This window comes from Carcharhinus amblyrhynchos, chromosome 18, assembly GCF_965287045.1.
Source record: "Carcharhinus amblyrhynchos chromosome 18, sCarAmb.v2.hapA, whole genome shotgun sequence".
Lineage (NCBI taxonomy): Eukaryota > Metazoa > Chordata > Chondrichthyes > Carcharhiniformes > Carcharhinidae > Carcharhinus > Carcharhinus amblyrhynchos.
This window is the reverse complement of record NC_137341.1, coordinates 28,416,769-28,431,797: the sequence shown is the minus strand read 5'-3', so window position 1 is coordinate 28,431,797 and position 15,029 is coordinate 28,416,769. Positions and strand designations below refer to the sequence as shown.

At 42.7% G+C, this 15,029-nt stretch overlaps 1 protein-coding gene across 11 annotated transcripts in view; it reads right to left on the bottom strand.

Annotated features, from left to right (window-relative positions):
- The window catches only part of rbfox1 (RNA binding fox-1 homolog 1), a 1,792,700-nt gene that overhangs the window by 141,349 nt on the left and 1,636,322 nt on the right, over window positions 1-15,029 (bottom strand). For all 11 annotated transcript variants that reach the window (XM_080206634.1, XM_080206632.1, XM_080206635.1 and 8 more), the window contains 2 exons: window positions 6,447-6,590; window positions 2,349-2,402 (listed from right to left, as the gene is read on the bottom strand). In XM_080206634.1, the coding sequence (XP_080062760.1) occupies window positions 2,349-2,402; window positions 6,447-6,590 (198 nt within the window). The remainder of the gene's footprint in view (window positions 1-2,348; window positions 2,403-6,446; window positions 6,591-15,029) is intronic.

Sequence of the window (15,029 nt, the reverse complement as noted above, 5' to 3'; positions counted from 1 at the left end):
GGTTGTGTTTGCCAAGCTAAGAAGCGCACCGCTGACCCGGCCAAAATTCAGGCCAGAGTTTCAATGTTTGACCTGGGGAAATGAAACAAAAAGTGACCGATCACATACCCTTGATGGGATGGCAGTAAGGTTGACAATATCAACCAGCCCACACTACCCCCTAGGGATTCCTTCCACTTCATGAATGGGGAGGCAACACAGGAGATTGAAATTTCCCCAAAATTTGGGTCTTCCAACACTGCCCCTACTGAGTGCATAATTTACAAGTTGGTTTATACCATCTAGCAGATGGAGTTCAATGTTGATAAATGTGAGGTCATCCATTTTGATAGGAATAACAGCAAAATGGACTATTATTTAAATGGTAAAAAATTGCAGCATGTTGCTGTTTGGAGCGACCTGGGTGTCCTTGTACATGAATCACAAAACATTGGTTTACCGGTACAGCAGGTAATTAAAAAGCCAAATGGAATTTTGTCCTTGATTGCTGGAGGGATGGAGTTTAAAAACAGCGAGGTTATGGTGCAACTGTATAAGGTGCTGGTGAGGTCACTCCTTGAGTACTGTGTACAGTTTTGGTCTCCTTACTTGAGAAATTTCATATTGGCACTGGAGAGGATGCAGAGGAGATTTATTAGATTGATTCCGGAGTTGAGAGGGTTGGCTTATAAGGAGAGACTGAGTGGACTGGGACCACATTCATTGAAGTTTAGAAGAATGAGGGGGGTGAATCTTATAGAAACATATAAGATTATGAAGGGAATAGAAAAGATAGATGCAGGGAGCTTGTTTCCACTTGTGGGTGAAACTAAAAGTAGGGGGCATGGCCTCAGAATAAGGTGGAGCAGAATTAGGACTGAGTTGAAGATGAACTTCTTCACCCAAAAAGTTGTGAATCTGTGGAATTTCCTGTCCAATGAAGGAGTTGGAAGTGTTGAATGCTCTTAAGGCAAAAATAGATTTTTGAACATTAAAGGAATTAAGGATTATGGTGAGCGGGTGGGTCAGTGAAGCTGAGTCCACGAAAAGATCAGCCATGATCTTATTGAATGACGGAGCAGGCTCAAGGGGCCAGATGGCCTACTCCTAGTTCTTGTGTTATGTTCTTATTCACGTATAGCTGTTTTAGTTGACAGTTTTTATAGTCATGCTACTCATTTCAATCGGGGGGGATGGAGAGAGATTGCGCAGGGGATTTGAAGAATTTAGAATTATAGATGCCTCAAAATGATCTTTCCTCCAAGGAGATTCGAATAGTTTGGAAACAAATTATATTAGGGAATATCAGATTTCAAGGTTTCTCCCTCATTCCTTTCCATACAGGGGAGAAGTTCACATGCAAGAGACTGTGGCTTTCTTTATGAGATCTCTTTACGGGTGACAATAATTGAAGTAACTGTTGCACTGCGGCACAAAACTTTCAGTAACTGAGCTACTGGCAAACCTTTCCAAGAAGACAGCAACCGCAGAAAGACTGCAGGCTTTCAGCTTTTCATCATAGCTGCAATGACACTGGTGTTCTGGGGCACAAGGAGAAACCTTTGTTGAAAGGAAAGAGAGCGATGCTGCAAAAACTCAATCAATAAAAATATTGTGCCAAAATTTATTGGACTCTCATCGGGATTGAATGAATTGTTGCAGAATTCATTAACTGGAAGGGTGAAAATTCCAAACCACCCACACAGTAAGTGCAGCCCACTCGAGTCATGGGCCTCCGATCTCTACCCATCCCTCTTGGTCACCACCCCACACACTTGATCTCACCTTGCAAAAATGCAGGAGTAAATTTGGAAAATTGGCCTAATGTGCTAAAGATTCTCCACACTGAAAAGTATGATTATTTTTTCTTTTTTTAACTAGACTAACTTTAAACAGCAAAGAAATGCACATAAAGGGAACATTGGTTTCAAATCTGGAGGGAACTGAACTGCAGTAGACCATTTTCTCTTTACTCAGTTTAATGATCTGAAAAGTACAGTAGATTATATTTTTCACTGCAATATATGCAAGCATATCAAGACATATCTTTTGGTGAAAAAATTAATAATTCCCCCTCCCCCCAGAAATTGCAATATTTCAGCATAAAAATTACTGCTCTTAAAAAGAATTTATAAAAGAAAAAAAAAATCAAGAAAAGTGATGAGACTACTTCAGGCTTAACAATTTAAACAAAATACCTGCATCAGGAAATGTTAGATCAGCAACTAAATACATTACGATTCAAATATGATCCAGCCGCTACTAGATCAGTTCAGTTGTTCCTCCTTTTTTTTTTAAACAGCTATCTGTTTTCATTAAATCAGATACAAATTTGGTAGCATGCAGGTAGAAAGAAAGGGACAACATACCTTGGATCCTCTTTCATTAAAAATTATTTCAACATCTAAGATTTTACCAAATTGCTGTAAGAAATAACAAAGATTACTTTTAGTTCTAAGTAGCAAAATAGAATTGCCCAGTGACATTTTCAATTTTGAGAGTCACTGTTAAAAATGCAAGTATCATTGCAATTAATTACCACAATACATTTATCGCTGAACCTTTTCCTTTCTACTTTCTATGCATCTAATATAGAATCATAGAAACCCGATAGTGCAGAATGAGGCCATTCAGCCCATCCAGACTGCACCAATAACAATCTCATCCAGGCCCTATTCCCGTAACCTCATGTATTCAATTCTGCTAATCCCCCTGACATTCAGGGGCAATTTATCATGGCCAATCCACCTACCCTGCGTATCTTTGGAGTGTGGGAGTAAACGCAGAGAAAACCCATGCAGACATGGGGAGAATGTGCAAGCTCCACACAGACAGTCACCAAGGCTAAAATCAAACCCCGGTCCCTGCTGCTGTGAGACAGCAGTGCTATTCACTGTGCCACCATGCCGCCCCACCAATAATCATAGCATCACAGAGGCCCTACAGTGCAGAAGAGGTCATTCAGTCCATCAGTTTCAGGAAAATTATGCGGTATTTTGCGAACTGAAAAGGCCATCCAATGCAAAAAGGAGGTCACTAGATAAAGATAAGCACAAATCACATATATCATTATGCTGTTCTGATGATTAAAATATCCCTTCCTGTCTTTACTATAATAAACCAAAAATTAAAACAGCATTGCTCACTTGTTTAACTTATAAAAAATTCATTGATTAGAAACCAACTCTTCACAAAAATGTTTTAGGCTGAATGATAAAGCAAATGAAGCATATCTGTTTCAAGAATATATTATTATTTCACCATAGTTAGTTTCTTCGCACCTCAACACAAGCAAGAAATGAAATACTTTAAAAAAGTAGTCCAGTTAAGATACCCTTAATGGAGATGAAAAAAAATTAATTATTACTACCTTTATACTAGTTTGTTGCATTTATCCCCTGTTTATAATTATATATAAAGCACATTTTTGTGTTTTGCAAATATCTAGTTCATGATTCATGTGTTTTAGAATATACCTTTTAATTTCAGAATATAACCCGTAGTTTCCCTGAAGCCCTCTAAGGTTAGTTCCCTCAAGTGATATCTGGTTTCCTTTTGAGGTCATTGATCATCTCCATTTCCACCACCCTTGTAAGTCGCAACTTCCAGGTCACTCACACTGGCTGTGTAATATGAAAGCCACTGATCTTTCAAGGCCAAAGAAAAGAATGGTGGGAAATGAGAGGCCGACATGATGATGCTCTGTACTTAACTGTAGAAAGTTAGGCAAATTCAATGCAAAAAAAGTTGGGAGGTTATTACACTTAAAAGGTCAGGATAGAAGAGAGTAAGTTAAAAAAACAACAGGTTGAGAAATTTAAACAATACATGGAACAACTGAAAACAGAAAGTGGAAACAGAAAAGGGTAACTGACTCTTTCTGTTTCCAAGGGAGAAGAAACTGAAACTGAAACTTGGAAACCAAAACTTCAGGACAAACTGCAACTGGCTGAAGCTTTATAAAGGGATACAGAGTCATCCAAGTGGTAATTGAAGCTTGAAACTGGTCTGGAGCAGTGTGTAGCATGCTGAGAGAAGATAGCCAAAGTAAATAACAATTAGATAGACCTGCACTGTAAGCAGAGTTTTAAAAAAATCATTATTTATCATATGGAATGTGGGTGAAGCTTCAACTCAGTTTGAATTCTGTGATGGAACAGTAGTTGGAAAATTGCTCAGTTTGAAAACAGTGGCAGAATCTACAGTTGTCCGCACAGAATCTTGTGGCAAATAAAGCAATCAGCAGATTAGCTGGAAGTATTGGAAAAATAGCCAGAACAAGATATTGAGGCATCCCCAGTCAAGAGATAGTAAGTGCAAGTTTTACCTCTGAAATTAGCTAGAGCTGAGAAGAATTTGCCAGTGAACTGTGGCAAACTTATGGGCAATCCCTACAGAATTACATAGCTTTAAGATTGATGCACCTTGAGAGAATTCTTGGGGAAGTAAAAAGTAAACATGGGTGCATAACATATTTGGTTACAAAATATATTGTTACGTTAATACTGATTGTTTTGTTTACTTTGGCAACAAAATAAAGTTTGCATTTTGTTTAAAAACATGAAATTTTGTGGTGTAGTTCAATTGGTTAAAAAATAGCTGCTTGGATCTTCTTTAAAGATTAACAGGCTGGATTGAAACACTATCACCTAAACCACTGAATTGGATTTTTTTTTACTGAAAATGGAATGTTGTCAAGACAAAGAATTTTCTTGCATTCAGGGCTCAAGATGGGGAATTCACAATTGAGACTGCCACTTTGTATGTCGCTATCTCACTTATTTATATACTCTGCTGGAAACTCCCGGCATTTGTCTCCTTGACAAGTAGTTCGAAAGAAAGCTGGGTTCATCCCCATATGAAGTGACAACACTTTATGACGATCAGAAGTCTTATTATTTCGTGTGAAGCACTTTGCATTTTGGCACAGAAGGGGGCCTTTCAGCCTACTGAGTCCGTGCTAACTCTCTTTAGTACAATCCAGTCAGTCCCATTCCCTGAAGCCCTCAAAGGTTAGTTCCCTCAAGTGGATATCTGGTTTCCTTTTGAGATCACTGATCAGCTCCATTTCCATTACCCTTGTAAGCAGCAACTTCCAGGTCATTAGCACTGGCTGTGTAATATGAAAGCCACTGATCATTCAAGGCCAAAGAAATGAATGGCTGGAAATGATGGGCCGACATGATGATGATCTGTGGTTACAGTGGCTTAGCAACAGGTGCCAACATCAAAAAGAACTCTCGCAGTGTCACCTGACAACCATTTCGCAGGCAAGACATGTGGCAGAACCTGCCCCTCATGGATTGGTCTCTCCAGCTATCAGCAGAAGAGCAGAATATGAAGCTAACCATATCCCAATGGATTTACAAAAGGATGGTCATGATGATCCAGGACTGAAATCTTGGTGATGATCATCTGGGAATGACTGCACAGACAGGGAAAGGATGCGTGAATATGCATTTCACAAAGAGAAAGCAAACTGTATCTCTTCTGGTCCTTATATTAGTTAAAAAAAAGCATTATCAAGTCATTTTCTCTGTTCCATGATTGTGTAGAGGGCTCACAGCTCAGTTATACTCTCTCTGAAGAGTGGGTTCTGAACTTCTTGTTAACTTTCCCTTCATTCTTATCCACGCCAAACCAAATTTGAATTTATTACTACCACGCACCTTTCCCAAACTTAAGAGCAAGAACATCTGTGCCTTTATCCATGGCTGCTGTGAAATAAATTGGACCAATACTGCTTGTAACAGCAATAAAAATCAATCAATGGTTACTACTGCCTGTGCAACTATGACTCTTAGCTCAGTGACGATTGAAAGGGCACATCTGTTTGCTGACAGAAATCTGTGATGTCCTGGATTATTCAGAACATTCGGTCTTGAGTCCACAAGTGAGAGAGAAAGACAGAATAGTGCAGGAAGACCTACAATACATTAATGAATGTCAGCTGCACCTTGGGACGCGATGCTCAAATGGATTGGCATTTGCTCTTCGTTCAAGTAAGATGTGTAGATGAATGTCTCTAAAGCAAACTTTACAAAGTAAAACATCGACAAAAAAAATGGACACTGCAAATACTTCCCTTTAATGCAATTCTTGAAACTAAAAAGTGGGTGGTGTAATCTATTTTCTGTGGTTGCAGTATGGCTAATCATTCAACTGGCTGTCATTGCTGCCTTCTTAATGGTTAGGATAGCAACAATTTACTAAAAGAAAACGAGTCGATGGCCAAACCAATCTATAATGAGCATCTTTGGGACTGACTTCATTTTCCCAGACAGGTAGTCTCCAGTTCAAGTCTGAATTATTAACATTTGCTCGGGTCTGTCGAGCATTAGATGGTCATTATACAAGTGGCCTCATTTTACAGCAATCTTTAATACAGGCTTGACTGTAATTTGATCATTTGATTGCAGCATTTAGTACAACGCTTCCTACTCAGTCCATTAAATCACCGCACTTACTCCAAACATTTGCCTTAGGTCTGGATCCCGGAATCTGAACGGAATATTGGAGACATGGAGCCGCTTGGGCTGTGTTTTGTTATCTGTGTTTTCAGTAGACTGCGTTTGCTGCTGTCCGTCAGTCTGTGCTGCATCATCTGTCTGCTAAAATAGGGGAACACACAAAAAGAGGAAATTAAACTTCAGCTGCAAGGTTATTTGTCACAAAGGTTGCATTTTGACTTGAATTAAATTCTCTCAGCGATTTCAAGTCCAGCCCTAATGCCTGCATTTGTTAACCACTTTATCATTGTACGCAGGCAAATGTGTCACCTGTTCCTGCCAGCAACATCCTGCAAAAAGCAATAAGACAGTAACCTAGTTCATTGTAATAGTATTAGGTGATCCAGATATGTTAGTTGATTACCTGGAGAACTCACAGAATAGAACTGTAGGATTTTTAACATCCACTGAATCTGCAGGACAGATAGACAAGGCCTCATTTTGATACTGTGTTCGAAGAACTATACCTCCAATACAATCCTTCAATAATGGATATGAATATTAGCTCAAGACCTGATGTGGGCTTCAACTCCTTCTGATCCGGAAAAAGAAGTGATGAGAGTGACTGTCCTTGACATCAGGGTAGCACCTGATTGAGTGTGACATCAAGGAACCCTAGCAGAACTGGAGTCAACAGGAATCAGGGGGAAAACTCTACACTGCTTGTAGTCATTACTGGCACAAAGGAGGATGGCTGTGTTCACTGGAGGTCAAACATCTCAGTCCCAGGACATCACTGCAGAAGTCCCTCAGGGTAGTGTCCTCGGCCCAATCAGCTTCAGCTACGACATCAATAACTTTCCTTCCACCATATGGACAGAAGTGGGAATGTTTGCAGATGATTACACAATGTTCAGCACCATTCGTGACTCCTCAGATACTGAAGCAGTCCATTTCAAAATGCAGCAAAACCTGGACAATATCCAGACTCGGCCTGACAAGAAGCAAGTAACATTCGCGCCACATAAGTGCCCAGCAATGACCATCTCAAACAATAGAGAATCTAACCTTTGCCCCTTGACATTCAATAGAATTTGCATTGCCAAACCCTCACTATCAGCACCCTGGTGTTTACCATTGACTAGGAACTGATTTGGACGAGCCATATAAATACTGTGGTTACCAGAGCAGGTCAGACCCTAGGAATCTGTGGCGAGTAACTCACCTCCCTGACTCTCCAAAGCCTATCCACCATCTACATGGCACAAAATCAGGAGTGTAATGGAATACTCTGCACTTGCCTTGGTGAATGCAGATCCAACAACACTCAAGAAGCTTGACATCCAAAACAAAGCAGCCTTCTTGATTGGAACCCTTTAACATTCACTCCCTCCACCACTGACAAACAGTGGCAGCATCATTTACCATCTACAAGATGCAACGCAGGAACTCACCACGGTTCCTTACATAGCGTCTTCCAAACGCACGACTGCCACCAATTAGATGTTCAAGGGCAACAGGTACATGGAAACATCACCATCTGGAAGTACCATTCCAAGCCACACACTATTCTGACTTAGAAATACATCGCCGTTCATTCACTGTCGTCGGGTCAAAAGTCTGGATCTCCTTCACTCACAGCACCATGGGTATATCTACACCACATGGACTGCAGCTGTTCGATAACGCTGCTCACTATCATCTTCTCAAGGGCAATTAGGGATGGGCAATTAATGCTGACCTAGCCAGCAATGCTCACATTCCATGAATGAATATAAAACAACCCAACTGGTCCAAGCTGAAATGTTGTGGGTTTGGAAGGTGCTATCTAAGGAGCCTTAATGAGTTACTGCAATGCATCTTGTAGATGGTACACGATGCTACCACTGTTTGTCGGTGGTGGAGGGAGTGAATGTTAAGGGGTGCCAGTCAAGGTGTATATTTTGTCCAACCACCTTGACAAAGATAAGCTAGGTGAGTACAGTTTTGGCCACAATTGCATGAGAAACAGTGCAGTGAAGGTCCACGTGACTGATTAAACAGTCGGACCTGTATGCATCAGAGTTTAAGAATGTGAGGTGATCTTACTGAAACAGATAAGACCCTGAGGGGACCCGACAGGGTGAATGCTCAAAGGCTACTTCCCTTCTTTGGGACAGAGTAAGATTGGGTGACACAGTTTAAAAATAAAGAGTCTTGTGATAGAGATGAGGAGAGTGTTTCCTCACTCAGAGAGTTTTGGAATTCTTCTCCCCAGAGATCAGTGGAGACAGCATCAGGGAATATTTTTTATGGCTGAGTCAGACAGATTCTTGATTGACAAAGTTATAGGAGGGGTGGTAAAGATGAAAGTAGAAGTCTCAATCATGTTGATCTTCCTAAATTGTGGAGCAGGCCTGAGGGGCCAAAATTCATATATTTGCATAATCCCTCATTATATTTCACGGTACTCTTATATCAATCTACCTCTGTTGTATCAAAACAAATTCAATAAATAGTGTTGCAGCTGGTTAAAATCCAGTGAACAGTTTACAATGTGCTGGCAGTAAATATATCTTGATGCACCCAGGTACAGTAGTTTCAGTGGCTACTCAGGTATTTAATCTCATTGGATATTGCACTGAGTCATAGAGTCATAGAGGTTTACAGCACGGAAACGGATCCTTCGGCCCAACTTGTCCATGCCACCCAGTTTAGTCCCAATTGCCTGCATTTGACCCATATCCCTCTCTACCCATCTTACCCATTGCTATCTAATTAGAACATGATGATTTTCCAGAAAGTTTTGTGCTGGGAAATGAGGAAAAAATTATTCTGAAGAAAAAAGAATCCATGATTTCATTGTGAAGCAGGATCCTGCTGAGCACCATCACTGTCCCCATGGAGATTTCCAGAGTATTTGCTGCAACTACGAAACCCAGAAGTGGATTTTGCTTCCAACCCAAGGTTCTCCTGTCCTCCAAGTTAAATCTTTTCAATTTAATCATTCTAGGTTCTAGATTCATGGAAGTCTGAGGTGGAGAGATTGAACGTTTGGGATGTGAGCAGTTACTATGGTAGTCAAAGTTGGAGTGGCCTTTGAGATAATTCAGAGACCAGAACTTCAAAAGTGAACTGCTAAAATCCTCTGAGGAAGACCAAGTTTTAATGCGATCTTGTGACTCTCAGTGGTCACTGACATCAGGGAGGACACAGGTCTGCCATTTAATCATCACTGTTTGAAATGGGGAGGATGAGACTTAGGGCGGCCCCAATGGAGGCAGTTCCATCACTGGCCCACTTTACCAATCAGGGTCCTCCAACAAGGTCTGCCCCCCAGCCCCACCCCATCAACCCTCCAGCCTTCCAAAGATGACCACAGCCCCTTCGTGTCCCGTCCCTTTCTTTCACACACCCTGCCACAGTTTCCACCTCCTGTCTCCAATACAAGATTCCCAGGCTTCCTCTCACCCTGGGCTCCCAACACATTGAATATGCGGACTGTCTGAAGGCCCAGCACAGGCCACTGCTCCCAGAACCACAGAGTTGTCAGCCAGGCTTAATGGCTAGCAGATCTCTGCAGTCTGACTTCCTCCTGAGTGAAGGGTGGAAATCCAACCTCCAGCCATTTAACACTCCGCAAATCACTGAATAGCTGTGGGGCTATAGGCTTCAGGGGCAACGTGTCAGCCAATGACATTTTTGGTCACATGATGGGGTACCCCACTATCCAAAAAACTGAAAAATCCTGCACAGTAAGTTGTATGCAGGTGCAGCATGCAATTAGGAAGTCAAATGGTATAGCCTTTTGCAAGGAAATTGTAGCACGGGAATAAAGATGTTTTGCTACAGTTGTTTTGGGCTTTAGTGATACCAAACCTGGAGTACCGTGTGCAGTTTTGGTCTCCAACACTAAAGAAGGATATACTTCCATTAGAGGTGGGAGAGCATCAAGGACCCCTGGAGCAGAAAGCCTGCCCCCAGAGGGTATGTGGCCAATCAGAGGCCAGCAGCAGTCCCTTACAGATAGCACCAGAGAGCACGGTGGCAACTGATGGCCTTGTGCCCACCAAGGTTCCAGGATCAGTGATCAGTCCAGGCCACAATTAAATGAGAGCAGGATAGGGGGTCATATTGTAGGGGCAATAGGAAATGGTGGGGGGGGGGGGTACTTTCAGCAGCTCAATTCATTAATCAAGCACCTAACATCTGACAATAACCATTCCCTCTCCCCACCACTTAATTGCCCACTTCAGGGCTTCAATTAATGGTGAGGCAGGAATGCCATCCACAAGCCTTCCCATCCAGAGTAATCAGAATGGTGACTGGAAGGCAGGGAGCTCCCCATCCTGCCATTCTACTGCCCAACTAAATTCTCCACCTCCAAACACATCTCAGGGAAAGGCATCAGATTCCACACAATCCCTACAGCGCAGAAAAAGGCCTTTTGGCCCATTGAAATATACCTATTCTCTGAAAGAGCATCCTCTCCAGGCCCTCCCCTCTATCCTATCCCCTTAACACTGAGTATTTATCTTGACTAAGCCATCTAACCTACAGATCTTTGGAGGGTGGGAGGAAACCGGAGCAACTGGAGAAACACCCGGGTCCTGGCATTGTGAGGCAGCAGTGCTAATCACCCTTGCCCCTCACTCAAACAGAAGAATGTGGCTCAAAGTTTACTCCTCAGAGGATTATTTTGTAGCACTCTTGGTTTCAATAAGCTGCCTTTTCTAGGTTATTAACTTCTACACCGGACTATCTTTCATCCCTTTCGCAGGACTATTTCTCTTGTCCGAAAATTACAAAGCTGAAGTTTGCCTTCGCTATCTTTGTGCTCCTCATTAGAGATAGTGCTGCTCAGGCTGCTGAATCTGCTTTCCTGGTGCTCGGAGGCTATCTTGTGATTGAAGTTACATGATTGAAATTCCACTCTCTGGTGAGCTTGTTAAATTCTTCAGTCGTAAACTAATGCCATTATCTGAAAAACAGATATTCAGTATTTCTAGTCTTGCAAATCAACCTTCAAGTTTCCTCAGAACAGTTCTTTTTCTCTCTCTATTGTGCTGTCCAAATAGCCAATTTCCAGCAATTTAAATAAAAATTGATGGTAATCAGCCAGTCATTACAATCAAAGGCAAACAATTCAATTCTATCTTTTAATTCTGGTGAATCAGCTGTCTCATGACAGATCAGCTTTCTAGTTTGTACTGTTCACCGAGTCACATTTGTCAATAAAATCTACACTTCCTGGACCATTCTTTTGAAGGAACCTACATGTGGAACCAAATGGAGAGCCTGCCACATATTTGAGATTTGTATGTCCATTTTCCCTAAAATAGGATGTCATGCATAATAAATAGTTCTTCTCCAAATTCAACTGATTGATAAAGCAAATGTAGATCAAATGTTTCCCCTTGTGGGGTAATCTAGAACAAAAGGTCACGGGTATAGGTTGAGAGGCGGTAGATTTAAAACTGAGATGAGGAGGAACTGTTTCTCACAGAGGATGGTGAATTTGTGGAACTCGCTGCCCCAAAGCGCGGTGAAGTCTGAATCATTGAATTTTTACTAGTTTATTTATTAGCATTATAAGTAGGCTTGGCTTGCATTAACGCTGCAATGAAGTTACTGTGAAAATCCCCTAGTCGCCACACTCCGGCGCCTGTTCGGGTACACAGAGGGAGAATTTAGCATGGCTGATCACCAAACCAACACGTCTTTTGGACTGTGGTAGGAAACTAGAGTCCCCGGAGGAAACCCACACAGACATGGGGAGAGTGTGCAGACTCTGCACAGACAGCGACCCAAGCCGGAACTCGAACCTGGGTCCCTGGCTTTGTGAGGCAAGGAGGAGATTGATGGACTTCTGATGTTAAAAAACATGATATGGGGAACTGGTGGGCAGATGGATTTGAGACCAGGGAGAGATCAGCCATGATTGAATGGCAGATCAGGCTAGAAGCGCTGAATTGCCCACTTCTGCTCCTAATTTCTATGTTCCTTTGTTCCAAAAACAGAACAATTAAAGGTAGAAACTCTTCCTTAACCTGTACTTGATCATTCAAAAAAGTTGCTTCAGAATGTGAAGGCTCACATCATGTAACATGGGGCACATTAGCAGGCAGCTGTGGTTGTGCAATATTCATGTCTTCTGTTACCTCTCAGCTCAATTTTGGGAACAATGGTTAATGTGTTCTTGTATCAGCCAGCTCCATCTGTTCTATGGATTTTCAGGCTGATTGCGGCCTCAGAATATGATTGCCTGTAAAGATGCAGAGACAGTGGGTTGCACTGCCCGCACGTGTACTGTATCTTGGGCAGGCTGTAATATTTGAATCTCGGTGAATTTTCCCTCTCGCTCTTCAATCACAATCAGAGATGCCTCAGAAGGGGCTTTGGGGAGGAATATAAAAGGGTTATGAGTGGGTTTGAGAACAAATCAAACAGTGGTAAGAGGATCGGGGTCTAGATTTTCTATACTGGGCCAGGAACCCGGCTGCTTGCTTAGTTCCTGCACGGAATGTTCCAGACATGATGATTGGGATTTTTAAAGGGCCAGACCCACTGATGACAGCAAGCAGGGCACACCATCCTGTGCTCCTGAGGCTGGGGTCCCAATGGGAGGCTTTTCAGTGACATATGAACAGTCTCACCAGCTAAAGAGTGAGCAAACGATTCACGATGGCAAAAGAGAAGGTGCCTCAACATGGAGGCAAAAGGGCAGATTTTTTAAAAATTTAAAATGACCTGATCATATTCATGGAAGGGCAACCCTTCCATAAGCTATGGCCTGGCAGCCATGATTGGTGTGGGTGGGGAAATGGGGGGTGGCTTCTTTGGTGGACAAACCACCCTTCCCCAATGTGAGCGTTTCTTGTGGCCTGGTTGTGGTCTAGGTCAATATCTCTGGCCCATATAGCCTGCTGTAAGTTCAAGTCGGAGTAGGAATTTTAACAGGCCCTAATTGCCCTCAATTCACTGCCTGCTACCTGCCTCTTCTAACCTTAGAATCAGCTTATTCTTAAAATGATTCACACCCAGGGGGGACATAGCACCACATGGCTCCAAGATTTTCTAATGCACTGGGGATCTTGGAGCAGGAGATGGAGAGGAGAAGAAATGTGTCTATTCACAACTGGTCAGGAGGCCTGGCAGACAGCCTTTGTGAAGACAGTAAGGTCAGATAGCCATGGAGGTCAATGCCATGGGTCTAGTCCTAATATGTGCGGGTTAGGTGGATTAGCTATGCTAAATTGCCCCTTACTATCGGGGGGACCAGCAAGGGTAATTCATGGGGTTATAGGATAGGGACTGGTGGGAATGTGGTCGGTGCAGACTCGATGGGCCATGTGGCCTCCTTCTGCATCACAGGATTCTATGATAGTCCTGAGGACTTGGATGCAGTGCCACAAAAAGTTACCTCACATGAATAGTCAAGGTCAGTGATTGCATCTTCAAATGTCACATCCCACTAAGTGCAGCAGAAGCCTCATACATTGCTCTGTGCACCACACCCCTATCACCAATCTTTATCCATCACCGCACCCACCTAACAAGCATAATAACATCAGCTCTGCTTCACACACGTAGTCTGCACACAACATCAGTTATTCAAACATGGGAGCACGCCAGCAAAATAGATTTCACCACACTCACGATCATACACTCTTCTCTCTTGTCGAGTCAGAAGAAGCAGGAACTAACCAGACTGGGACCAGCATGCCTGTGTGACCTGATCCACATGATGGTCATGTACAGCTATTGCTGAGGCCTTGGTTAGTGGAAGAACCAAAACCTTTGAAGATGATGCTTTCCTCACAGTGAATCGTCCTCCCCCTTCACTTTCCACTTCCAACTCATCCCACACACTTCTCTGCTTTACAGATTGCAGGTGGAGCAAGCATGCCCATTTTCCACGAGCTTCAACATGTTTCCAATAGTGGGAGAGACTAGAACTCGAGGGCACAACCCCAGAGTGAAGGGATGCTCCTTTAAAACTGAGATAAGGAGGAATGTCTTCAGCTGGGGGGGGGGGGGGGGGGGGGGGTGAATCTGTGGAACTCATTGCCACAGAGCTGTGGAGGCCAGGTCATTGAGTCTCTTTTAGACAGAGATAGAAGGGTTCTTGATCAATAAGGGGATCAAGGGTTAAGGGGAAAAGGCAAGAGAATGGGGATAAGAACCATGATTAAATGGCGGAGCAGACCCGATGGGCCGAATGGCCTAATTCAACTCCTTTATCTGATGGTCTTGTCTTATGACCTTTACTCACCCTTCCCCTGTTCACTACATCCTTACTTTCATGCATTTAACCATTCTGCTATGTAAAAATTACAATTTAGCCGGGAAGTGGAGATGCATCAGGAAAAGCATGATGGAGAAGACACAGCTACTTTCAGTAATCAGTTCAGATAATGAAACTGCTCATGTCTTGAAGAATAGCTGAAAGGCAGGACCTGCATCTGGTTAGACATTAGTCACGGGTGTACGACAGCCAGGGTGGAAAGCAAGGATAGCTCACCTGACAGCTTATCCCAGATATAGAGTTGTAGAGCACAGAAAAGGCCCTTTGGCCCATCAAGTCAGCACTGACAATAACTACCACTCAAGTCACGGTAA